This window comes from Mustela erminea, chromosome 7 (assembly GCF_009829155.1).
Source record: "Mustela erminea isolate mMusErm1 chromosome 7, mMusErm1.Pri, whole genome shotgun sequence".
In the NCBI taxonomy this organism is placed as follows: domain Eukaryota; kingdom Metazoa; phylum Chordata; class Mammalia; order Carnivora; family Mustelidae; genus Mustela; species Mustela erminea.
Genome location: NC_045620.1, coordinates 103691417 through 103719246, shown reverse-complemented (window position 1 = coordinate 103719246; position 27830 = coordinate 103691417). Strand labels below are relative to the sequence as shown.

General features: G+C 42.1%; 1 protein-coding gene, 1 long non-coding RNA gene and 1 gene segment (V, D, J or C); 1 reads left to right on the top strand and 2 right to left on the bottom strand.

The window, feature by feature from the left end:
• Positions 1-27830, top strand: LOC116596462. The gene is made up of 3 exons (XR_004288124.1): positions 1-39; positions 23032-23080; positions 27809-27830. It is a non-coding gene; the product is annotated as an uncharacterized LOC116596462 (long non-coding RNA).
• Positions 7254-8409, bottom strand: LOC116596456 (ubiquitin-conjugating enzyme E2 N-like). The gene has a single exon (XM_032353737.1). The coding sequence runs from the start codon at positions 8360-8362 to the stop codon at positions 8036-8038; it is 327 nt and encodes a 108-aa protein (XP_032209628.1). The 5' UTR covers positions 8363-8409; the 3' UTR covers positions 7254-8035.
• Positions 16486-17275, bottom strand: LOC116596444. The segment is given in 2 exon segments: positions 16486-16958; positions 17165-17275. Coding segments are annotated over 2 exon segments (504 nt in total).

Sequence of the window (27830 nt, the reverse complement as noted above, 5' to 3'; positions counted from 1 at the left end):
TGCCTGCAGTCTAACAGCTACCCACCCACAGTGTTACAGGTCAGAGCATAAACCACCAGGGAAGCAGATGTGAGGGGCTGGGCTAACCTGCTGCTCCTCTGATGCCTGCACCTGCTCAGACAGTTTCTCAGTGGCAGCCCCACTTTGGACATCACTGGAGGCTTTGGGAGAAGGGCAAGGAGGCTCCTCGGCCCCCTGACTGACTCCCTTTCCCCCAGATCATTACACCTGAGGAGTGTGAGTCATGGCATTTGCCGAGATTTGTACAGGAAAAGAGAAGCTACTCTATTCCAAGCAGGAATTTCTTCCTATAGGGAAGTAGTGTCCAAACATCACTCTTTCAAAGGCCTGAGGATATAGTAATAAGGGAAGCAGACACTAGAAATTGTGATTCCTCAGTGATCCCCCATAAGTCAGAGAATTTATACCATTGGAGATACAGGCTGCCTAGCCACATGGTCCTCAGGTCTGTCTAGGAAGGCCAGAGATGGAGGTGCTGATGCTCTAGCCATCGCAGCCCCTCCCCAGGTGATTCTTTGATCTCTCACTTATCACTCACCTGCCTGCAGGTGCTGATGAAACACATTGAATCCCCCTCTTCTGACCTCCAAATCTAGGGTAAGGTGCCTCGTGAGCAACTCCATAGGGAACCATAGAGGAAAGGGGGCTCTGGGAAATGTGCTTCCAGAAGTGATGGTGGTGACGGGGAGCTGACAGAAGACAGCCTGGGATGGTCACTGTTTTTACATCTCTCAGAAGTTGGCCAGTTAGGGGAAGCCCCAGAATATGTTTGAATATGCTTCTAGCTACCATCATTAGGTCTGAATTCATAACAAGGAGATTTTGTTAAGTGACTGAGGGAACAGAAGAATGAGGAAATTGTGTCATGTATATAGAAATAACTTGACAAGGACTTACCTGATTTAAAAAAAAAAAAAACTAAATGTGGATGAAGCATTGTTTTTTCTTAATATAAGAATACCTTGTTGCTTCAAATTCTCTATAAGTGAGAGCATCACTGACAACCCTGAAAGCTTGTGACAAATGTGAAATAGCTTTCTCCTCCTGATACCTACTCACATGGCTCTCCATTTTAACAGGATGTCAGGAGAGTTGTGCAAGCTTTAAGATGCTCTGCTGTACAGCATTTTTACTTATCTTAAAGTATTTTCTCTTTAATTTTCTATTTTTGTGTAAGACATTTCTATTGAAAGCCACCTGTTGAATTAAAGCTACAGGTTGAGAAACCCTCCAATTTAACTTTCTAATTCATACAAAATCAAATTACAAACTTCTTTTTAGACAGAAAATATTGAAAAATATAATTATTTAGAAAAAACAAGACCACATATCTTGAAAATTAAAAAGAATAATGATTTGTAGAAATTTAAAGAATTACAAAGACCACAAAGACCAAATTATATGCAATTCTGTCAGAACAAATGGACTTGGATTTGCTTGTTTTGTGGTTTCTGTACCCTCCCACAGCTTACTATGAGAATGATGTGCCATGGGTAGTCACCACACTCTTTCTTGGCCCCAGATCAACCACAGTCCATAGACTGGAGAACCATTCATCTCCCTGCAGAAGAACCACATAGATGAGCCCTGTGTGCGTTATTCAAATTATTGTCAACATGAACATCCATGACTATAGGAACAAATGCTTAGTATGGCAAGCCTCTGAGTTTTTGACTGATTGGTTAAAATAGTGTGTAAAATATGACTAATGCAATTTTTACACATCTTCACATAGAAATTGACAGCTTTTATTAAAGCCAATGACATTAAAAGGAATACTTGGAAATCCATTATAAGAAGATGCAAAACAAAGAAATGTTTTTAAAAATATTTGAATTAAAAGTGTAAAATTCAACCCATTGTAGAAACATCTGAGATTACTTTGAGTAATAGTGAAAAATTGTGTAGATCATTCAGACTTATTAAATGTGATTAAATCTAACGTTCATTCATATATATTCATTCATATATATGTGAATATATGTCTATATGCATATATATGTATGATATACATACATGTAGATACAATTCTCACAAACAACTAACACCTCCATCAGTCTGACACATGCAGAATTGTCAGGTTATGTCCCAGCTTTAATGAAGGATGGTTGGTAAAATGATGCCTCAACCAGCTCTGACCCCACACCCTCTTCCATAGGATTATGGTTCACTGAAGACCCCAGAAAATGTCTGTCATAGGTATAGATGACCATTAGACATTCAAACAGTTACCCAGTTCCTGCTATTCTCATCTACAGGATCTCTTCTTGAACTTCAGAGCCATGGCTGTGTATGCCAAGCATAAAAGCCAAGGGAGAGACACAACTTCTCACACAGAGCTAACAAGGAACCAGAACCCTTGATAGCAACTGTTTACACATCATGAGGAAGCCTCTATATGGGAAGGGGTCTTCTGAGCATCATAGGAAAAATATAATGTAGAGGAAACTTTACAAAAGGAAACCTTATTGTTCTGTCCTCCTGTTAGGAAGTGCTTCTCTAAGAAATTTCTTTATTGTTATGGAGTATGTGTGTGTATCTATTCATCTGAATGTCTGTCTGTGTGTCTTTGTGGGGAGAGAGAGAGAAGTATGACCGATACTCACCAGATTGTAACAAATGGTTACCACAAAGGGCATCCTCACTTCAAGAAGCATAAATTCTGTCTTTGTCCCTATTCTCTTCCCCAGGACTGTGAGTTCTCTACTTGCAAGTGAGAGAATCTTTCCTACCCCTGTAGGTTTTTTACATTCATCTTCACATAGAGTATAATACAGGAGGTCCCAGAATGAGTTTAATTTATTTTAAATCATTACTAAATTGTTTTAAACCATTAATCGGAAAGCACCAAATCCCAGAGACTCCTGAACCATCTCCAGTTCATCCTGGGATCTGGAGATCGCGGGTCAATCAGCTGGAGAGAGACTGGGACCTGTTTCCTCCTGGACATTAGCTGACAGGAATCCAAGCAGGATGGCCATTCACCTCCTAGAATAGACTCTGGACATGCATGCCTGTATCATCAGGGTCTCTGGAGCTTTCTCAGGAGGCAGAGCTATGAGCACTGTGTCCTGCCACAGATCCCAGTTATCTCAGGGAGATCCTGCTTCCCATGAAGGCAGTGGGAATTTGTCTCTGTTAGTTTCCCTGCAAACACAGAAGACATTTTTAAGTTACTGCTCTCCCAGGAGAGGGCCCTGCACCCTGCCTTTGACTCTTTCCTCTCTGCCACAGGCACCAAGGGATGTGAATATTGTCCCCTGAGGAGGACCTTGCCTTGGAAGTCTGACATAAAGGTCAGCTCTAAGCTTTACTGGGAGTCATCAGTTCAGCTTCTCAAAATGAGGTTCCTTTCTCAGCTCCTGGGGCTGCTGATGCTCTGGGTCCCAGGGTAAGAGCAGAAGGAAGATCAGGAAAGAGATTGGGGTGGGGAGGGTGAACTGTCTGGGTGCTGTTAGGTCTCTATGTGTGCTCTGTTCAGGGGTGTGATTTCCCACAAATAGGGAAATTTAGTTTTGAGTTAGTGAAAGCTATGAGGAAACTAAAGGAAATGAAGTAAAGTGTTTTAGTGAGATGCTAAAAGAAAAAAAAAATGTGGCCACTCTGTGCCCTACAATTCTTGGGTTATCCATGAAATTTGTATATATTTAGAGCAAGAATCAAATCACAAAATACGATTTAGCCTCTCATAAATGAAATTTAAATTCTTAATAATGGCTCATAATGTTTCTCCATAACCTGTACTTATATCTCATTATTTTGGGATACAGCGGGGAGGTCATGCTGACACAGACCCTACTCTCCTTGTCTGTTACCCCCGGAGAGTCAGCGTCCGTGTCCTGCAGGGCCAGTCAGAGCCTCATACACAGTAATGGAAGCACATATTTGAGCTAGTTCCAGCAGAAGCCAGGCCAGTCCCCAAAGAGCCTGATCTACTTGGTTTCCAACCGTTTCACTGGGGTCCTAGAGAGGTTCAGTGGCAGCGGGTCAGGGGCAGATTTCATCCTGACAATCAGCAGGGTGGAGGTTGATGATATGGGAGTTTATTACTGCAGGCAAGTTAAACATAATCCTACCACAGTGCTTCAGGCCCCAACAAAAACCTCTCTGTTTGGCCATCCCCATTGAGCACATATGTTGCCTGAGTGGGGAGCCGGCACAGCAAAGGCTCTGAGCTGGCATCAGAGGCAGGTGCTGGGGAACTCAGGCAGTAATATGCAGCTGAGTACTCTGGACTGAATCCTGGGCCCTGGGGGGCAACATGCTCAATGGGGTATAACCAGCTCTGGAAGGGACATGATCATCCTGTGGGCTGAGCAGTGAGCTGCCAGGGAGAGCCATCCTGATCTCACCATGGCCCTCTCAGCCTGTGCGCGTGTGTCAGGGACAGTTACTCAGGCTGAACGTCAGAAATCTGAGCCATTTATGTGAGAGCACAACTACATACATTTGGAGCTAAACATGTTTGCCATATTGTCAGTAAGAGACTATTCAGTATTGTTCAGAATGTATTATTTTTTATTTTCCCACTTTATGAGTCTCCACTTTCCCAGTTAGACTAATGGCTCTGTCACAATGTTATCTAGATAGTATTCTATACACACTATCCCTACAGGAAATATGCATGAGAAAAATTAGTATAATTGTTTGGTGGTCAAGCACCCAAATAGACAATTGTAGTAAGTTCGTAGTACATATAAGCTCCTCCTTCTGTTGAGAAGTAGTTGGCATATACATAGATATATCGAAATACTACTCAGCCAAGGAAATGGTATTTTGTTATTTGCAACAACATGGATGGACCTAGAAAGTATAATGCTAAGCAAAACAAGTCAGACAGAAAAAGACGAATACCGTATTATATGTAGAATCTACAAACAAAACAAACAAATAAAAAACCTACAAACACAAGCTGACCCATGAATAAATAGAACCTTAACACAATACATTAACATTGTTCAATTGTGCAATCAACTGTTAAGTCTCTTATGCACAGAACAGACAATTTCAATAAGAATCAAAGATACTAGTGTTTCCTTTAGTTTTCTTTCCACTCCATCTCTCATGTGCATCAAACTTTCCACAGAAAAAAAGCAAACACATAACTAAATAAACAAACTATTTCACATTTAAGCAGTGGAAGGATATTTTAACTGATAAGAAAGTTGTAGGAATTCATGAGAACTACTCAGGACAGAAGTTCCACCCCTCACAGGAGACACATTAAGGTTGGGGATGCAAATTTCTACACAAAATAAAGAGTTCATTACAATGGAGGCATTATGAGGTGGCCTGTGGTCAAAGGGAACTTCTGTCTCACTTTTCCCAATCAGACTGGGATAACTGGGGCCCCAGCCCAAGGATTACAACTGATACAAAAATAACCTTCACAGTCGACATAAGACACTGCTCCCACTTCTCCCCAGGACTCAGCAGAATCTCAGACAGCTCTACAAAATGTATTTACATGTATATTTATTCCAAGGAAAAGCAAAGAAAAGAAAGAGGATATTGGGAAGGAATTCAGATTACGCATATGGAGATCAGGGCTTTGAAGGATCTAGATCACTGAAGTTCAGAAATGACCCACTTCACATGGTTGAGAAATAACTTATAAAGTCAGAAAATCAACACATTCATATGTATTTGTGAGCTGCCAGGCACTGAAATTATTCTCTGTGAGTTCTTCCTCTATAGGGTGATAATTTGCAGTTCTTTAGAAAAAGTGACCCATTGAGGCTCCTGGGTGGTTTAGTGGATTAAGCCTCTGCCTTCAGCTCAGGTCATGATCTCCGAGTCCTGGGATCAAACCCCGGGTCCTGGATATGTACAATTTATTTGTCAAATAAATAAAATAAAAATTAAAAAAAAAAGACAAAGGAAAGGGGACCCATTTCAGTCACAGGTCCCAAGAAGCTACTCAACAGACCTCCTGTTGGGGAAGCTCCCTCTGCTGGATGGCTCCATCTCAGTTCTCAGGCAAGGATAAGCTCATCTTTTTTCAGAAAGAACTTCCGTTTGGGCTCAGTCAGGATACAGGTCTGTTGTCCATCAACTTGGCCAAAGCAGGAAGAGTTTGAGCTGTTTGGCTTGAGAAAATTTACAGATCAAGTTCTACAGAATGTATAACAGCATCACACTCCCCACCCACACACCACCCACACACCCTGATTCCAGAATAATGGTCTCACACAACAGAAGCATCAAGAAAACCGCCCTAAGGGACACAACTCACACCCTGGCTTCTAGTTTTGTTTTTGTTTGTTTGTTTGTTTTTTGCTTTTATTTTAAGATTTATTTATTTATTTGCCAGACAGAGATCACAAGTAGGCAGAGAAGCAGGCAGAGAGAGAGGAGGAAGTAGGCTCCCCGCTGAGCAGAGAGCCCAGTGCAGAGCTCGATCCCAGGACCCCGGGATCATGACCTGAGCCGAAGGCAGAGGCTTTAACCCACTGAGCTACCCAGGCATGCCCTGGCTTCTAGTTTTATGGATTCCAAATGGACGTCCCCCGGCAAAGAGACCAATCAAACTCACCTGTGTTAGTCCTTCCTCATTCAGGTGACAGTGATCAAGATTAGAGACTCCAGAGTACTCTTCCCCACCTTGACCTCATGGATGGTCTTCTTACACCCCTTACAGATGCCAGTGATTTCTGTGTGGTGTACCCTGACCTGCTTTCAGGGTCCATTTTACTGTCCAGGATACAACCTAGTTTGTAAACATGAAGGACACAAACACTCCTGGTCAGAATTAGGAATGCTCTTCCTTCAGTCTACAGGGAGTACAAGAAAACTTCAAAGTCTTTAGATGAGAAAGAAATCTTTATAATATTTTGCATTTTCTGGATATTTTAAGGCAAGGTATTATGAGATATGTAATCAAACAGAAAAGGAGACTTGTAAAGTTTTATGTTGTTTTGTAGGGAAATAGTATTATTTTTGAAATTCAAGAATTCTTAAGACTATTTTGTAAAAAAAAAAAAAAAAAGAAGCAGAAGAAGAAGAGGAAGAAGAAGAAGAAGGAGAAGGAGAAGGAGAAGAAGAAGAAGAAGAAGAAGAAGAAAACTTTCACCTGATACACAGTAAATAAATATGACAGATGAATAATTTCTGGCCATAAACCCACACATTGAGGTTTCACATACACTAAGGGGTAATGGGATTCTGATTCTTTTCTTTTTTTTCTTTTTTTTTTTTTTTAGAATAACAAAAAATATTTTACTAAAACATAAGATTTACAGAAGTTTCCAGACAAGCCATACAAAATGGTCACAAGCTTTTTCTTGAAGGAAGGATTCTACACTTGACAGCAAAGTCACAATGTTATTAGTGAGGGCTGTGATGTTTGTTTAATGTTCCCATTTTGGTTCAAACAATCAAGCTTGTCCATCTACAGTGTCTAAATAAAGTTAGACTTGGCTAGAGAGCATATTCTAAAGAACTGGTTAGCTGCTTTTAACCAATGCAATTAGATCACCATAAAAAGGGGGAAAGGAGCCCATAAAATTAAAATAAAACTACCTCTCCCCCTCAAAAAAGTAATAAAGAAAAACACCCAAACCCCTGCAGCTAACCCTGACAACTACCTTCATTCACAGTGCTTAACCTTGATGGGGGAAATGAATAAAAGCAGAGAAGGGCCGCTGCTTTTAAACGTTTCACAATAATCCAGATGGTACTTCTAGCCTCTGCTCATGCTTTACAACAGTGAATCAGGACAAGACATAGATTTGCTAATGCGCATTTAATCACCAAAGGACTGAAGATGTCTGGGCTTTTATTCTGTAATGTTTCTAAGACTGTGTCCATTAAATGCAAACAAAAAAGGAAGAAGTCTTGGCAGAACAGGATAAGTGATGCACACTTGATGATCAGATCGATTTTAAATATTATTCATGGCATACAGCCTAGTCCATGCTCTAGCTGTTTCTATGGCTTGGGCCTCGTTGGTCTTCCACTGCTCTGCTACATCGTTTGCTAATGGATCATCCGGATTGGGAGCACTTACCAAAGCCTAGATCGATAGCAGAACTGTGCGGATCTGCAGTGCTGGGGACCACTTATCTTTCAAAATATCTAAACATATTCTTCCCAACTTGTCTACATTAGGATGATAAATTTTGGTCATGAAACGTACTTTAGGGGCTGCCATCGGGTATTCTTCTGGTAGGAATAGTTCAAGCTTAAAAGTCCCTCCCTCAAAGGGGGAATCCTGAGGGCCAGCAATGACCACATGAAAATAACGGGCGTTGCTCTCATCTGGTTCTGCTTTAATGCCAGGAACTGGTTCTGCCAGCAAACGCTGGGTTTCCTTGATAATCCTGCGGGGCAGCCCGGCCATCTTGTCAGATCCCGAGTTCGGCCTCTGGTCTCGACTCTGGCTCCGCTCGCCTCCTTTTTTTTTTTTTTTTTTTTTTAGTGTACTTGACAGAGAGAGTTAGATAATGGAATTCTTTCTTTTTCTTTTTTTTTTTTTTTGTTCATTTCTTTTCAGTGTAACAGAATTCATTCTTTTTGCACCACACCCAGTGCTCCATGCAATATGTACCCTCCTTAATACCCACCACCTGGCTCCCCCAACCTCCCGCCCTCTGCCCTTTCAAAACCCTTGGATTGTTTTTCAGAGTCCATAGTCTCTCATGGTTCGTCTCCCCCTCCAATTTCCCTCAACTCCCTTCTCCTCTCCATCTCCCCATGTCCTCTGTGTATTTCTTATGCTGCACAAAAAAGTGAAGCCATATGATAACTGACTCTCTCTGCTTGACTTATTTCACTCAGCATACTCTCTTCCAGTCCCATCCATGTTTCTATAAAAGTTGGGTATTCATCCTTTCTGATGGCATAATACTCCATAGTGTATATGGACCACATCTTCCTTATCCATCCGTCCATTGAAGGGCATTGTTGGGGGCCTCGTGCCCAGAAGGGGTTAACCCAATAGAGCAACAGTTCTTGGGAACCTTTTAAACCGAGGACCTTCACAGGTGTCTCCCTGGTGATTGTTATGAGAACATTGTGAGGTTTGGCTTGTTGCCATTGCAGCTACTGTCTCAAGACTAAGCTAATAAGGCTCCTATGTTTTGTGAATATTGAGTTATGGCCTAAGTGTCCAAACCACAAAGGTCAAGGCTGTCTGATATCTCTGTATGGCCAGCTACTCTCAGGCAAAAATAGAAACGAGCACCAGATGTACAGGAGGTGATTCCCTTACTGTGTGGTATAAATCAGAACTCTGCAAAATAAACTTTGGCACTATGGGACATTATCCTTGGTGCTCCTCCTGCCCCCATCTCTTTGTCTCTTAATGTCTTTTCACCATCCTCTTACCCTCTCGACCCTGGTCGGTTTGTCGCATCGACCGTGACAGGGCATCTTGGTTCTTTCCACAGTTTGGCGACCATGGCCATTGCTGCTATAAACATTGGGTACAGATGGCCCTTCTTTTCACGACATCTGTATCTTTGGGGTAAATACCCAGGAGTGCAATTGCAGGGTCATAGGGAAGCTCTATTTATAATTTATTAAGGAATCTCCAAACTGTTCTCCAAAGAGGCTGCACCAGCTTGCATTCCCACCAACAGTGTAAGAGGGTTCCCCTTTCTCCACATCCTCTCCAACACATGTTGTTTCCTGTCTTGCTAATTTTGGCCATTCTAAGTGGTGTTAGGTGGTATCTCAATGCGGTTTTAATTTGAATCTCCTCATGGCCAGTGATGATGAACATTTTTTCGTGTGTCTAGTAGCCATTTGTATGTCTTCATTGGAGAAGTGTCTGTTCATGTCTTCTGCCCATTTTTCTGACATGATTATCTGTTTTGTGTGTGCTGAGTTTGAGAAGTTCTTTATGGATCCTGGATATAAGCCTTTTGTCTGCACTGTCATTTGCAAATATCTTCTCTCATTCCATGGTTGCCTCTTTGTTTTGTTGACTGTTTCCTTTGCTGTGCAGAAGCTTTTGATTTTGATGAAGTCCCAAAAGTTCATTTTCACTTTTGTTTCCTTTGCCTTTGGAGACATATCTTGAAAGAAGTTGCTGTGGCTGATATCGAAGAGGTTACTGCCTATGTTCTCCTCTAGGATTCTGATGGATTCTTGTCTCATGTTGAGGTCTTTTATCCATTTCGAGTTTTTCTTTGTTTACGGTGTAAGAGAATGGTCGAGTTTCATTCTTCTACATATAGCTGTCCAATTTTCCAAGCACCATTTATTGAAGAGACTGTATATTTTTTCCTGCTTGGTCAAAGATTATTTGACCATAGAGTTGAGGGACCATATCTGGGCTCTCTACTCTGTTCCACTGGTCTATGTGTCTGTTTTTATGCCGGTACCATGCTGTCTTGGTGATCACAGCTTTGTAGTAAAGCTTGAAATCAGGTAACGTGATGCCCCCAATTTTATTTTTGTTTTTCAACATTTCCTTAGCGATTTGGGGTCTCTTCTGATTTCATACAAATTTTAGGATTATTTGCTCCAGCTCTTTGAAAAATAATGGTGGAATTTTTATCGAAATGGCATTAAAAGTACAGATTGCTCTAGGCAGTATAGACATTTTAACAATATTTATTCTTCTGATCCAAGAGCATGGAATGGTCTTGCATCTTTTTGTGTTTTCAATTTCATTCATGAGTTTTCTGTAGTTCCTCGAGTACAGATCCTTTACATCTTTGGTTAGGTTTATTCCAGGTATCTTATGGTTCTTGGTGCTATAGTAAATGGAACCAATTCTCTAATTTGCCTTTCTGTATTTTCATTGTTAGTGTATAAGAAAGCCACTGATTTCTGTACATTGACTATGTATCCTGCCACGTTACTGAATTGCTGTATGAGTTCTAGTAGTTTGGGGTTGGAGTCTTTTGGGTTTTCCATATAAAGAATCATGTCATCTATGATGAGAGAGAGTTTGACTTCTTCATTGCCAATTTGGATACCTTTTATTTCTCTTTGTTGTCTGATTGTTGTTGCTAGGACTTCTAATACTATGTTGAACAAGAGTGGTGAAAGTGGGCATTCTTGTCTTGTTCCTGATCTCAGTGGGAAGGCTACAAGCCTTTTCCCATTGAGGGTGATATTTGCTGTGGGTCTTTCATAGATAGGTTTTATGAAGTTCAGGAATGTTCCCTCTATCTCTATACTTTGAAGCATTTTAATCAGGAACGGATGCTGGATTTTGTCAAATGCTGTCTCTGCATTGATTGAGAGAACCATGTGGTTCTTCTCTCTTCTCATATTAATTTGTTCTATCACATTGATTGATTTGAGAATGTTGAACCATCCTCGTAGCCCAGGGATGAATCCCACCTGGTCATGGTGGATAATCTTTTTAATGTGCTGTTGGGTCCTGTTTGCTAGGACCTTGTTGAGAATCTTAGCATCCATATTCATCAGGGATATTGGTCTGAAATTCTCCTTTTTGGTAGGGTCTTTGCATTGTTTGGGGATCAGGGTAATGCTTGCTTCATAGAAAGAATCTGGAAGTTTTCCTTCTGCTTCAATTTTTTGAAACAGCTTCAGGAGAATAGGTGGTATTTATTCTTTGAAAGTTTGGTAGAATTCCCCAGGGAATCCGTCAGGTCCTGGGCTCTTGTTTTTTGGGAGGTTTTTGATCACTGCTTCAATCTCGTTACTAGCTATCGGTCTATTCAGGTTGTCGATTTCTTCCTGGTTCAATTTTGGGAGTTTATAGTTTTCCAGGAATGCATCCATTTCATCTAGGTTGTTAAGCTTATTGGCATATAACTGTTGATAATAACTTCTAATGATTGTTTCTACTTCCTTGGTGTTAGTTGTGATCTCTCCCTTTTCATTCATAATTTTATTAATTCGGGCTTTCTCTCTTTTCTTTTGGATTAGTGTGGCCAGTGGTTTATCGATCTTATTGATTCTTTAAAAAAACCAGCAGTCTCTTCAATAAATGGTGCTGGGAAAACTGGACAGCTATATGTAGAAGAATGAAACTCAACCATTCTCTTACATCATACACGAAGATAAACTCAAAATGGATAAAAGACCTCAACATGAGACAGGAATCCATCAGAATCCTAGAGGAGAACATAGGCAATAATCTCTTCGATATCAGTCACAGCAACTTCTTTCAAGATATGTCTCCAAAGGCAAAGGAAACAAAAGTGAAAATGAACTTTTGGGACTTCATCAAAATCAAAAGCTTCTGCACAGAAAAAAAAAAAAAAAAAAGAGGCAACCCACAGAATCAGAGAAGATATTTGCAAATGACAGTACAGACAAAAGGTTGATATCCAGGATCTATAAAGAACTTCTCAAACTCAACACACACAAAACAGACAATCATATCAAAAAATGGGCAGAAGACATGAACAGACACTTCTCCAATGAACACATACAAATGGCTATCAGACACATGAAAAAATGTTCATCATCACTAGCCATCAAGGAGATTTTAATTAAAACCACATTGAGATATCACCTTACACCAGTTAGAATGGCCAAAATTAACAAGACAGGAAACAACATGTGTTGGAGGGGGTGTGGAGAAAGGGGAACCCTCTTCCACTGTTGGTGGGAATGCAAGTTGGTGAAGACTTTTTGGAGAACAATGTGGAGATTCCTCAAGAAATTAAAAATAGAACTTCCCTATGACCCTGCAATTGCACTCCTGGGTATTTACCCCAAAGATACAGATGTCGTGAAAAGAAGGGCCATCTGTACCCCAATGTTTATAGCAGCAATGGCCATGGTCACCAAACTGTGGAAAGAACAAAGATGCCCTTCAGTGGACGAATGGATAAGGAAGATGTGGTCCATATACACTATGGAGTATTATGCCTCTGTCAGAAAGGATGAATACCCAACTTTTGTAGCAACATGGACGGGACTGGAAGAGATTATGCTGAGTGAAATAAGTCAAGCAGAGAGAGTCAATTATCATAAGGTTTCACTTATTTGTGGAGTGTAAGAAATAACATGGAGGACATAGGGAGATGGAGAGGATAAGGGAGTTGAGGAAAATTGTAAGGGGAGATGAACCATGAGAGACTATAGACTCTGAAAAACAATCTGAGGGTTTTGAAGGGGTGGGGGTGGGTGGAGCTAGGCAGCGGGTATTATGGAGGGCACATATGGCATGGAGCACTGGGTGTGGTGCATAAACAATGAATTCTGTTATGCTGAAAAAAAATTAATAAAAAAAAAAAAGGACCCTGAGCTTCTGTGTTTCCCTGGCAGGCTGCTCACAGGCCTTCTGTTGCCCCCTTCTCCCTCTTCTAAACTTTGAGGCCTGCCTAGAAAGTGGAAGAACAGTGCTTGAAATCAAGATAGGTAGACTACGCTACTCTAGGAACTCTCCTTATTTCAGACAAACACCAGCCCAAAAGTGTCTCCTGGTTTCTGGAATATTTTCTCTCCAACCTCCTAGAGCCTCCCACAGCCTGACACAATTCTGGGTGGTTTCAGTGTACTCAGTATATGACTGTTCCATTACCTACTTTCTCAGTTGTTTGGCTGACCCTCCTCCAATAGTCTCTTCCCCACCCAATCTTGATCAGTCACTCTCAGGGCCATGCCTTAGGTACACCATCAGAAAATCATGACAAGTTCTCCATCAATACAATGCTGAGCATCTCAGGGGCGCCTGGGTGGCTCGGTTGGTTGAACCTCTGCCTTCAGCTCAGGCCATGATCCTGGGGTCCTTGGATGGAGCCCTGTTCAGCAGGGAGTCTGCTTCTCCTTCTCCCTTTGCGACTCCCCTGCTCATGCTCTCAGGTATTCTCTCTCCGTCTCTCTCAAATAAACACACAAACAAACAAATAAATAAATTTCTAAAAAAATTTGAGTATCTCAGCCTTGACCCATTCTAAGAACTCTGCAGCTCAATCCACTGGGTATGCCACCGCCAAAGTTTCTGGCTTTCATTACAGTAAGACCTAAAATTTATAGGAAAAATATATGTTGTGTTTCCATGGAAAATTTGGCATCTCTGTAGCATACTTTTCCAGGTTATCAGGGTCCAACTCTGGTCATTATCTTTAAGCTATCTTGCAACTCTTTATAAACTGTTGATAACTGATAGATGGACGATTCTGTACTGTCTGGTAGTGATTTAACTGACGTCTCACCTCACCTTGGAGAACCAGCTTACCTCTCTCTGCAGTTCATTCCTTTACTCCAAATATATCTGTGTGTTTTGACTTTTCCTTTGACCCACTTACATCTTCCTAGTTCCCTCACAGCATATGAGTAAAATAATTCAACACGTGTTTGTCATTACTATCTCTCGATGAGTCATAAATTTACTGTTTTCTGAAAATTAGCTTTTAGTGAGTCTATTGACATTTTCATATTTTCTCATCTTTAAGCCCTTCATAGTCTCATTTCCCTCCTTCCTCAGCTGAATTCCATGATCCTTCTTTATAACAACTCCTTATACGCAAGATCTTCCTCAGCCTTGCATTGTTTTATTTCATGTACAAATTCTCAACCCTCCACATGCCTGCTGGAGGAAAACACACAATAATCCTGACTGTTCCAACTTTGATTCATGACCGCTCACCTCCTGAGGCCCTTCACCCTGCCCCACAATCATACTTCACTTCCCTGGTCTCATCAGTCTTCACGCGTTCTCTTTCCTTCTTCAGGTTCTAACAGCTCCTCCTCCATCCTCACTTAAAGCCAAGTATGCCATTTCCTATTTCTTAGGTCAAGATGGTCATCACTGCCCCCCCCCCAACAGAAATGTGAAAGAGAGGAAAGAAATGTGAGCCTTTCTACATCAGGAGCATCCGTTGACCTTCCTGGTTCAGCCAACTTTAAGCACACGAGCAAGCTAGGCAAGATCAATGAAGATCAATCAAGGCTGGGCCCATATTAGCAGAACTGCCCAGCCAACCAATAAACAAGACAGCCATGAACATGCTACCACTTTAAGCCACTGTATTTTGTGGGTGATTTCTCACATGAAGCTAGCTAACTAATACATCATCTGATTTTAAGTGTCTGCTCACTCTTACTCAGCAAGCTTTTATTCCCTTCCTTCCATTACTTTTCTTTATAGCCCCTCCAACAGAACACAGTAAATGTTTATTGATGCCATTGATTATCGCCTGGCTTTCCCAGCTGGGGCGAAAGGAGATGTATTTGCTCTGGGCAGAGAGGAAGCCCTCAGAAAACATACCTTGGATGAGTGAAATGGATCCCTTAATAACAATCCTTAAAGTACATTTCTAATTATTAAGAGAAGCTGTTTTGTAGGCAAATGCGATTGGAGCACACTGAGCAGGTTTGCTGCGGTCTTTTCCAAAGCTAAACTGCATCAACCCATGTATTTCAGAAGGAGGTGAGAAATAATTGCTCAGATGCTCAGAATTGCTATAATTACTAAGATGCTGAGAATTTCTCCATTTTCACACAGAATTGGACATGTTCATGAAATGTTTTCCAAGAGACTCAAGTTATGGCACACTTAGAGCCGTGATTGCCTTCGGTCACAAGATTAGATCTGAATGCCTAAGGGATGACTTTAAAGAAATAGGTGAAAAAAGGTGCTGAGGCATAGTATCCCATGTTCCTAAAATGAAAGGGCTGAAGAGTGAGGAAATCAGAGCACCTGGGTGGCTCAGTCTTTTGAGCGTCTGACTCTTGGTTTTGGCTCAGATCATGATCTCAGGCATGTGAGACAGAGTGGATGTCTAGTCCCCACTCAACAGAGTTTCTGCCTGAGATTCTCACCATCTCCCTCGGCCACTACCCTCCAGCAATAAATAGATAGAAAAAACTTAAAAAAAAATGAATGAGACAATTGCCTTTGTGAGAGAATGAGTAAGCCTGGGAAAAATGGAGAAGAGAAAGAAGGCAGGTAGGAAAGGAGCTGGAGCAGTAATGAATGTCCAGGACACTGCCCAGGAAGGCTGGGAAATAGGGCCCATGGAAGGAAAAAGCAAGAGGGAACTACCTTCCAAGTGGGAGTGTCTGAATAGGAGAGCTCAAAGGTTTCATCCTGGAGGTTCAGAGTGGGAGGGTGATGGAGGGTGAAGAAAAGAATGAGGGAATAAAAGAGAAATGTCCCAGAGTCCAAGAGGAGCAGGAAGGGAGAACTGAACTGCCAGGTGGAAAGTTCACAGCCCACTGTCCGAGGCTAAAAGCAGACTTTCCTGGCTCACTCTTGCCATGGGACCCTGGGAAACACGCAGCTTCCTGAGGCAGAAAACAGCAACTCCCAACTCCCAACAGCATCCCTAAGACATCTTCACAGCATTTGTCTTCATTAACCTCCCACAAAAAGGGATGTAGGTGGGATGCCTGGGTGGCTCAGTGGGTTAAGTGGCTGCCATCAGCTCAGGTCATGTTCCCAGCAACCTGGGAAAGAGTCCTGCATCCTGCTCCCTGCTCAGAAGGGAGCCTGCTTCTCCCTCTGCCTCCTGTTCCCCCAACTTGTGCTCTCCCTCTTTCTGGCAAATGAATAAAAAAAAATCTTTTTTAAAAAGGTTGGGGGTGCAGAAAAGTCAGGTCTCTTCATTTTCTGCTGTACCTTACAACCCCTGCAAGGAGTATGTCAGAAGTGACTTCTCTGGCACATAGGGCTGAGTGGGGAGGAAGCAGCTGGTGCAGCAAACCCTCCCTGACCCTCGGCCCGGGGGAGCAGGTTTGTGTTCGAGGCTGAAGCACTGTGGGTGGAAAGCTATTACCCTGCTGGCAGTAATAGTTTCCCACATCTTCAGCCTGGAGGTTGCTGATGGTGAGGGTGAAGTCTGTCCCAGACCCACTGCCGCTGAACCGGTCAGGGATGCCCGTGGCTCTTCTGGATGCAGCATAGATGAGGAGCCTGAGAGCCTGCCCAGGTTTCTGCTGGTACCAGGCTACATAGTTGCTAACACTCTGACTGGCTCTGCAGTTCATGGTGACCCGCTGACCTGGAGACACAGCCAGGGAGCCTGGAGACTGAGTCATCGTGATGTCCCCATGGGCACCTGCAATCAAAAAAATGGTGATACAGACACACCTTATCCCAGTCACACTAAAATATGTCTTTGCAAGCGTGCTTCCTAATGGTACTACATGGCAGTACATCATTGGGTCTAGTCTGGAAATAACCAGTGTTTCTCATTATGTATCTTAAAAAGTTGTTTAAAATGACACTACTCCAGAAGGATTATGGCACTTTTCAGCTTCTCACCTGAGACCCACAGCAACAAGGATAGGAGGACCTGCCTCTGTGACACCATCTTGCTGCCCCTGACTGCCCGACGCAGCTCAGTTCACATAGCAAACGCCCCTTTTATACAGCCTGAGCCACTGGTCTGGGCATGGAGGGGCTTATGCAAAGCAGTCAGGGGGAACAGAAGCAAATCTCATAAGCAGTGGGTTGTGAAAGTACCCAGTGGAAATGTAAGGAGCCAAAAATAGAGTTGTATGACAGGAACATACAAAAGTCAACATAGAAGCTCTGAGAAACCTTAGCAGTTCTAAAAGGACAAACTGCTACAAGATCGAATGAAGACCTTCCATTTTCAATTTAAAAATGTCTTTAAATGGGTTCAGTCTCCAGAAAAGATGAACTTGGCTCTTCAGATCAATAACCCTGGCAAAATAACCAAACATGCTGGGAAACAAATAATGGGAGGCAGGAAGGGGCAAAGGAATTGGAAGGCACAGAAAGAAAGTGGAGAACCTTAGGCCTAGCTTTTTATAAACCCTCTGACTGGAGAACATCAAGCTCTGAAACCATTTTCCTCCTGCAGATGGGTAAGAATGAGGTAAAAACTTGAGCTCAGGTCCTGAAGTTGTGCAAGGGCCAGAGAGATGGAAGAGATGGAAGTCAGGCCCAGAATTTCCTCACACAGGGAGACATGTTGGACCCTCATTGGACCTAGGGGAAGTCTGAATCCTGATATTCAGTTATTCTATCTTTTCAGTTCAATATTTCTGTTTTGTGTTGAATTAACCAATGAATGAAATCTAAGTGCCCTCAGGAAAATTTAGTTCTTTCCAGGGGTTTGAGAAGTCAGCGCAGTATTGCTTGGGCACCATATAAACTTCCCTGCACCTGTTCCTTATCCTGCTGTTCCTTCTTAAGCAGAGGGAAGGGGGCAGGGGTGGGATTCCCTTAATACAATGATCATGCAGGCCTGGTGAGGAAGCCAGAGGCTGTGGAGGCTTCAGGCACACTACAAGTCCAAGCAAAACACTTCCATGATCTTGCACCTGAGTGGGGCAGATGCCTGAGGCTTCCTCTGTCAGGTGACACCCTGGCTGTTCCATGGGTCCTCATGGACGCTGCACCACTTTGTGACATGAGCCATTTCCTAAATCCAGACAGAGCCTGTATCAAGTAGACCCTGCCTGGGGATCCAAACCTCACCCTCACAAAGCATCGATTCTCCCATTACTCTGTTCCTGAATTTGCTCTAGATGATGGTTAATTTTATGTGTCAATGGAAGTAGATAAGGGCACCTAGTGGGGTGGTCAATGCCCATTTAGATGTTGCTGCCAAGGTATTTTTTAGTGAGATGAACATTACATTAATATTCCTTATCTCCCATGCTGCAAAAGATTGACCACAGCCCTGTTTCGACTTCAAGAAGGAAAGAAAACTTTATTATTATTACACAAAATCTAACAGAAATAGAAGAGGAAAGGAATATGCACATGCAGGAAGGGAATAGTAGGCAATAAATGAGAAAAAGGCCACTGTACCTCATTTTGGGTACTTACAACACCCCACATCACCAGCTGTGGAAGCCCCGTGGAGACAGCCAGGCTGGAGTCTCAACTGAGAGGCCTGGACAGAGTGTTCTCCCCACAGGGGACACTTCCAATGGAATCCCCACAAGGGCCATATTTATAGAGCAAATAACAGGGTTTGAAATTAAACATTTGTTTACCCACGTGCAGTTTGGAATAAGCTGCATGTCATGTTTCTATATTTTCAAGTAGCCCAAGCTATGTGCATCTGCCTCCCCTCCCACATCCCATTCTGGGGGGCCAGCCCTGCCTGGAGCAAGAGTGGATGGGAGACAAGGCTGTAGCTCTTGGCATCTAGAACAGAAGGGCCATATACCTGATGAACATAGATGCAAAAATCCTCCACCAAATATTAGCAAACAAAATTCAATAATACTTTAAAAGGATCATACACCATGATCAATTAGGATTTATTCCAGAGATGCAAGGATCCTTCAATATCCATAAATCAATCAGCATGAATGTCACATTAACAAACTTAAGGGTAAAAATCATAAGATTGTCTCAACAGATACAGAAAAAGTATTTGATAAAATTCAGTGTCTATTTATCAAAAAACAAAACAAAACCAAGAAATACCAAAGGTTATAAAGGATATGGAGAAAGAAGATATGGAGTGGGTAATTTCTTGCCTCTGATCTTTCCTCCTTTATCCTTCCACTCTCCTCCTTCCAGACTTTCTTAGCCAGCCACCCCATAGGGCATTCATGTCCTTACTTCAGGCCACTTCCCCAGCCACATTAAGTCAATGACCATTTGTGCTCTTTGAGCATCTACTAAAAATACCTTATTTCATTACAGAATGGTATGGGATCTGTTCAGTTTAACTTACATCAACATATGATTGAACCAGGGCTGATCCTTGGAGTCCTGTCTCTGCTATTTGCTGGTTGGGAGGCCCTGTGTCTTTAATGAGCGGTGGTAAAAAAAAAAAAAAAACAAGGACAGGAGAGCTATTACAATGCAGTAAGAAGTTTTTATTACATGCATAGTTCCCTGGGAACAGAATACACAGCATGCCCGAGGTGCACGAGCAGTACCGAGTGAGACGCACAGGGAGAGAGAAGTACTGCTGGCCTGTATTTTTTACTGCGTATTTCATGAGAAGTAATGGAGAAGCAAAGTCAACAAGCTACTCACACATAATATTGGGGAATTTGAAAATTTCATCAGGCTGCAGACTATAGCTGTGCCCCTTTTCCTCTGGTACCCAGGGGGATTTGGGTAGAGGGAAATGTCACTGATTGCTGGTCTCATTGAAAGAAAAGAGTAAGATTTGGACTCAGGATTGTCTGGCTTGCATATCAAACGTATGCCCTTTGGCAAGTCTTCTACTGCCTCTGGGAATTAGTTAATTTTGGGAGAAGAGGTCCCTTCATGGCTGGGGCAGCAAAGATGCAGAAATAAGAAAATGGATTAAGTATAAAGCCTCACGAGGCTGAAAATAGGAGCTCATGCAGGGGTGTTTGGGCAAGAGTGGTGAGTATTGTGATCTGAAACTCTTGTCCCATAAATCGTGTGCCCGTTGAATCTGTTTGGGTCCAATACTAAAGAAAATACATCTCCTTTCTGAGATTGTCTGCTGCTAGGTGCCACCCAATCTGGTGTGTCTGACATTTCTGGTTTAGGACAAACAGCTCTGTCACACAGTTAATTGATGTTCAGTGGACAGGTCTACCGGGGCCTGTGCTATGCTGGGAACTACTTGTTAAACAGTGAATAGGTTGTTCGTGAGAAGGGCCAAGTCTTGCCGAAGAACCAGAAAGTTTGTGCTATGAGTCTTCATCTGGGCTTGCCAGAGTGTCCACAACGTCCTTCCTGGACACAGATGCATGTACCACCAAATAATAGGAGAGGTCATAGGGCCCACATAATAGGGACACTTGCATTGAGACCTAAGCCTGATACAGAGTCCCTCCTGACTCTGCATCCACTCTACACTAGTGACTTCAAAATTAGCTGATAAATGGAATAGTGTAACTTATCCAAGTGTGGAATGTGTTGTCTCAACACTCAACACTTGACACTCAACAAGATACTGTGCTTCAACCTTAGTGGTTGGAGGTACACCATGAGAGCACTTGTCCTTTATCTCAGAGAGGATGTGCCCACATTCCTCAGATATCTGGACCCCCTACATAGCCACCAGGGTGGGGGGCCGCATGAATTTTTGTAGGGTTTGCATCCCACTGTTGGAGTATATGTATTTTTGCAAGTTAGCGAAGTCCTCAATATTTCTCACTGATCGCGTGCAATTAACAGGATGTAATTGACAGAGTATGGCCTGGCAGGATGCTCTGGGGGGTGTTTATACAGCCCACTGTAGCAGAGAGCAGGGAGTCACCATCACCCTGGGCCAAGACTGAGGATGTGACCTGCTCTTCACTGCAGGTGAAAGCAATATCCACCAGAGAACTGCATTACATCATATGCCATGCCCCCTGCTGGTAGACCTTGTATTTGGCCAAGCATGGGGTAAGCACTTTCAAAACCTTCACAGGCCCAGAAGAGGGAGATAACATACCCAGAGGAGAATGGGTCCTGGTGGGGGGATTCTTCTGATAAATTTAATTATTGAGTATTTTAAGCAATAGGAATGCCCCATAATTTGCATATCTTCTTCCTCTTAGGTCTGAAGTGTTTCTGCCTCTCAGAGTCTTATACCAGAGTCTCTGGGTGTGTGGCAGGAACACACTGGACCCATTAAAAGCAGCAAGATGGTGAGTCCATCACAGTTCTTTGCCTTCTGCTCCTCTGGGATCCAGGTGAGAATATTTGGACAAAGCAGGTCAAAGTGGGGGTATGATTTTCCTGCCTGATTTTCTTTCTTCATTGGGAATCTTTCTACAGATGAATTTGGCTTATTTTAAAAATAAGTAGTATTCTCTATGGAAAGAACCTAGATGTCCATCAACAGATGAATGGATAAAGAAGATGTGGTATATATACACAATGGAATATTATGCAGTCATCAAAAGAAATTAAACCTTGCCATTTGTGATGACGTGGATGGAACTAGAGGGTATTATGCTTAGCGAAATAAGTCAATGGGAGAAAGACAACTATCATATGATCTCCCTGATATGAGGAAGTGGAGATGCAACATAGGGGGTTAAGGGGGTAGGAGAAGAATAAATGAAACAATATGGGATTGGGAGGGAGACAAACCATAAGTGACTCTTAAACTCACAACACAAACTGAGGGTTACTGGGGGGAGGGGGTTGGGAGAGGGGGTGGGGTTATGGACATTGGGGAGGGTATATGCTAAGGTGAGTGCTGTGAAGTGTATAAACCTGGCAATTCACAGACCTGTACCCCTGGCGATGAAAATATATTATATGTTTATAAAAAATAAAAAATATAAAAATAAGTAGTATTCTCTGTCCTACCTAACTAGATACTAGTGACTTCCAAGTACATATCCTAAGACTCAGCAAATGTTTCCTGTGTGGTTAGAGCCTCCCCTGGAGAGAATGTGCTGACCCAGTCTTCTCCCATCCTATCCATGGCTCCAAAAGAAAGAGTCAGCATCACCTGCAGGGCCAGTCAGAACATTAACAAGTCGTTAGCCTGGTATCAGCAGAAGCCAGGGAGAGCTCCTAAACTCTTGATCTATGAAACATCCAAGTTGGAAACTGGGGTCACGTCGCGGTTCAGTGGCAGTGGGTCTGGAACAGACATCACTTTCATCATCAACAGCCTAGTGCCTGAAGATGCTGGGACCTACTACTGCCTGCAGCCTAACAGCTACCCACCCACAGTGTCACAGATCAGAGCATAAACCACCAGGGAAGCATATGGGAGAGGCTGGGCTTCCCCGCTGCTCCTCTGATGCCCACACCTGCTCAGACAGTTTCTCAGAGGCAGCCCCAATTTGGAGGTCACAGGGACTTTGGGAGAAGGGCAAGGAGGCTCCTCGGCCCCCTGACTGACTCCCTTTCCCCCAGATCATTACACCTGAGGAGTCTGGGTGATGGCATTTGCTGGGGTGTATAAAGAAAAAGAGAGCCACTCTAGGTTTCCAAGCAGGAATTGCTTCCTATAGGGAAGTTATGTCTAAATGTCACTCTTTCAAAGGCCTGGGGATATAAAAAGGGAAATAAACACTAGAAACATTGATTCCTCGGTGAGTCCCTATAAGTCAGAGAATTTATACCATTGGAGATACAGGCTTCCTAACTACATGGTCCTCAGGCCTGTCTAGGAGGGCCAGGGATGGAGGTGCTGATGCTCTAGCCACCGCAGATCCTCCCCAGGTGATTCTCTGGTCCCTCACTTATCTCTCACCTGCCTGTAGGTGCTGATGGAAGGTATTGAATCCTCCTCTTCTGACCTCCAGATCTAAGGTAAGGTGCCTCATGAGCAACTCCATAAGGAACCATAGAGGAAAGGGGGCTTCCAAAAGTGATGGTGGTGACGGGGAGCTGACAGAAGACAGCCTGGGATGGTCACTGTTTTTACATCTCTCAAAAGTTGGCCAGTTAGGGGAAGACCCCAGATCATGTTTGAATATACTTCTAGCTATCATCATTAGGTCTTAACAAGATTTTGTTAAGTGACTGAGGGAACAGAAGAATGAGGAAATTGTGTCATGTATATAGAAGTAACTAGACAATGGAGGACTTTTGTGATTAAAAAAAAATAAATGTGGATGAAGCATTTTTTTCTTAATATAAAAATATCTTATTGCTTAAAATTCTCTATAAGCCAGAGCATCATCGACAACCCTGAAAGCTTGTGGCAAATGTGAAATAGCTGTCTCTACCTCATACCTACTCACAAGGCTCTCCATTTTAACAAGATAGCATGAGAACTGTGTAAGATAAGATAAGGAAAATGTGGTCCATATACACTATGGAGTATTATGCCTCCATCAGAAAGGATGAATACCCAACTTTTGTAGCAACATGGACAGGACTGGAAGAGATTATGCTGAGTGAAATAAGTCAAGCAGAGAGAGTCAATTAACATATGGTTTCACTTATTTGTGGAGCATAACAAATAACATGGAGGACATAGGGAGTTAGAGAGGAGAAGGGAGTTGGGGGAAATTGGAAGGACAGGTGAACCATGAGAGACTATGGACTCTGAAAAACAATCTGAGGGTTTTGAAGGGGTGGGGGGAGGGAGGTTGGGGTACCAGGTGGTGGGTATTATAGAGGGCATGAATTGCATGGAGCACTGGGTGTGGTGCAAAAATAATGAATACTGTTATGCTGAAAATAAATAAAAATTTAAAAAAAAAAAAGAATAGCTTCAAACAAAAAAAAGGGAGGAAGAAATATGGTATCTCCTAATCATGACAAAGAAGATACTCTATATTCAGGTTTTCCACGTGACTCTGTAAAGAGGTGACATGGCAACAAGGACAGAGCAATGAGAACTGTAATGCCCTGCTGTCATTGAGAAGAACACAGCCATTATGTGTTTGTTAACAGGAGGGTGCTACCAATGGTAGTCCCAGATGCACCTACCCTCCCATTATTCTCTTTGACAAACAATATTGACTTTGTTGGATAAAAAAGAGTAAAGGAAACCTCATCTAAGCTGGGAAGTTCTCTTACACATACCATTCCATGGTTAGAGTCTGTGTAACCAGCAGAAAGAAGAAATGTTAAGAATTCTCTCGACAAGGGAGGACATTTTTCAGGTGGGAATTCACTTCCTGCTTTTAAGAAAAAGAAGGATGATCTCACCCTGCAAGCAACAACCATTGCTTGCAGCCAAAGAGAAACCACCACAACCTCAAACTGTCCTTCTCCAGCAAGCATTTGTTCAAAACAATTCTCCCCAATCTACTCCTAATGCATGATAAATGCCAACCTTTTTTTTGCCTCTTCAGACTAGCGGTGGTTTGCCATAATTTGCTTTGACCCAAATTGCAATTCTTCTCCTTTTCTCAAGTAAACTTCTTTTGCTAATAGAATAACTGGCTATTTTTTGTTTAAGTTTGACAAGTGCACTAATAGAATTATTAATTCAGAATAATGATAAAATTAAAAATTCTTAGTAGGGGGCCAGGGAGAAGGGCAGAGGGAGAGGGGGAGAGAGAATCTTAAGCAGTCTCCGCACTCTGCCCAGAGCCCAATGCAGAGCTTGATGTCACGTCCCTGAGATCGTGACCTGAGCTGAAATCAAGAGTCTGATGCTGAACTGACTGACCACCCAGGTGCCACATCACTGCTGATTTTTAATGTCAACACGTAAGTAAAGCAACCTCTCCAGAGCCCTGATCAGGGATATGAATCGACCATTCTATGACATCTATAAGGAAGGAGACCTGATTTAGTTCCTTGGTTGCTTGGTTCCTAAAGTCCTATACAATTCCATAGGTTTTCAGTATCATAGAAAGCAAAGAGAAAGACAAAATACTGTATTTGATGGAGATATAATTTGGTCATTCATTTTTTTAATTTTCTTAACCTATTAGGAACAAATTGATTTTAAAATTTTTTTGGAAGTTTAATGGGCAAATAAAAGTAAAGGCAGCATTTAAGAACAAAGTTATAAGACGATCATATCAAAAAATGGGCAGAAGATATGGACAGACACTTCTCCAATAAAGACATACAAATGGCTATCAGACACATGAAAAAATGTTCATCATCACTAGCCATCAGGGAGATTCAAATTAAAACTGCATTGAGATATCACCTTAGACTAGTTAGAATGGCAAAAATGAGCAAGACAGGAAACAACATGTGTTGGAGAGGATGTGGAGAAAGGGGAACCCTCTTACACTATTGGTGGGAATGCAAGTTGGTGTAGCCTCTTTGAGGAACAGTGTGGAGATTCCTCAAGAAATTAAAAATAGAACTTCCCTATGACCCTGCCATTGCACTCCTGGGTATTTACCCGAAAGATACAGATGTAGTGAAAAGAAGGGCCATCTGTACCCCAATGTTTATAGCAGCAATGTCCACAGTCACCAAACTGTGAAAAGAACCAAGATGCCCTTCAATGGATGAATGGATAAGGAAGATGTGGTCCATATACACTATAGAGTATTATGCCTCCATCAGAAATACCCAACTTTTGTAGCAACATGGACAGGACTGGAAGAGATTATGCTGAGTGAAATAAGTCAAGCAGAGAGAGTCAATTATCATATGGTTTCACTTATTTGTGGAGCATAACAAAAAGCATGGAGGACATGGGGAGTTAGAGAGAAGGGGGTTGGGGTAAATTGGAAGGGGAGGTGAATCATGAGAGACTATGGACTCTGAAAAACAATCTGAGGGGTTTGAAGTGGCGGGGGGGGGGTGGGAGGTCGGGGTACCAGGTGGTGGGTATTATAGAGGGCACAGATTGCATAGAGCACTGGGTGTGGTGAAAAAATAATGATAATGTTATGCTGAAAATAAATAAATTTTAAAAAATTTTAAAAAAAGAACAAAGTTATAAAACTAAAACAGCCACAGAATGAGCAAAAATCTATTACCTATTTTGTTTATTATTTATTTATGGTTAACATACAATATTAGTTTCAAGTATACAACATAGTGATTGAACAATTCTATACCTTATGAAATGCTCACCACGATAACCACCATGTGTCACCATACAAAGTTATTAAATATCATTGGCTATATTCTCTATGCTGTACCTTACATCCCCATGACATATTTATTTTACAACTGGAAGTATTACCTACTCTTTGGTACAGCTTTTTCTCCTTAAGTGCATCACAGTATGAATAAAATGTTCTGTGTGGTATACATTTGCTTCACAAATATGTTTGAATGAACTATTTCTTTTAGATTAAATAATATGGAGAATAATCTTTCAATATTTTTTATAAAAAGTTAATGTTGATATGAAGATATGAAAAGATAACATGGAAAAGAATAAATAGATCAATGTCACCTATAAACATAAATGCATAAGTGTAGATAACATTTTAATATTTTCTTCCCCTTATATTATAAAAATGTGGTGACAAGATACAGTAAATTTCAAGAATATTAAGAATTAGCAAGAAGGTAAAAATAACTTCAACATTAGGTAGTTTATATGAATAAAATGGTGGTTTTCTTTTTGCTTGATTTTAAATTATGTGGACATAATTAACAGAGCCTGGAATTTGTGCAGGGAATTCTTGGGAAGGTTGAACACAATACAGCCTCTGACTCATGAGTGAAATGCAGCCACAGAACACAGAGCATGGTCCTCGCAGCCCCAGAGCCGCTGAGAGGGAGGACAGATTTCCCTGATATTCTGAGGTCAGGAGTGTAAAGGTTCATCCCCCAGTGCTGGTTGTGTGCTATGATGGGAATTCACCTTCAGGGCTGTGGCTGGACACAGGGACATGGACAGCCACCCTCTGAGCAACCATATGGGAGCAACTGTGGGTCCTGAGAGGCTGCCAGTGGGTGAGGGGACATCTGAGGTGCTGTGGATATTGCCCTAAGAAAAAATTAGACAAACAGACTCCTCTAACTCCAAAGAATCCCACAGGCTTACAATGTACAGCTTAAAAAAAAAACACAAGGTATTCAGGATTGAAGGTGATTTACAATAACCCACTTCCCACCTGGACAACCCTGTAGATGTCTTCTGGGAAAAGCAGCTCTGGGGCATTTTATGTTGGACCAAGCGGGTGATGATCCTGGGAGCCCCAGTTAGCCTAGATGATGTACTATTGTAATGATAATATAAGGGGTTCCAAATAAAACCTTTCAATCACAAAGGCAGATGAAATAAATATATGTAACACACTTTTAAACACATTTCTAATTTTCAAGAAAGAACAGTTCATAGACTAAGAATGGAGTCATAACCTAGGTTCTGTCAGATACATTCCACCAAAACTTAGGGTCATTTATGAGAATAAAAAAGGAATGGTATTAAGGATAACTCTGGATCTGTATGGGGTTGGGGGGTTTGCTTCCCAAGCATCAGCTCTTTCCCTCTTCTCCCCCAAGGCTCATGGCCTCGATCTGAGGTAAGGTATGAAGATGGAGCCTCACTGGCCTTTCTAGAACATGATGTCCTGGGTAACCCACAGTCAAAAATGTGTACTCAGAAAAGTTTAGGTCATGGAGAGTCATCTACTTTTCTCTCCTCATTCTTAGGAGGAAGACCCCCTGTTCTAAT

Bases quoted from the DNA above. Each gene is read 5' to 3' on its own strand.
- LOC116596456 (XM_032353737.1), bottom strand. From the start codon at position 8,362: ATGGCCGGGCTGCCCCGCAGGATTATCAAGGAAACCCAGCGTTTGCTG.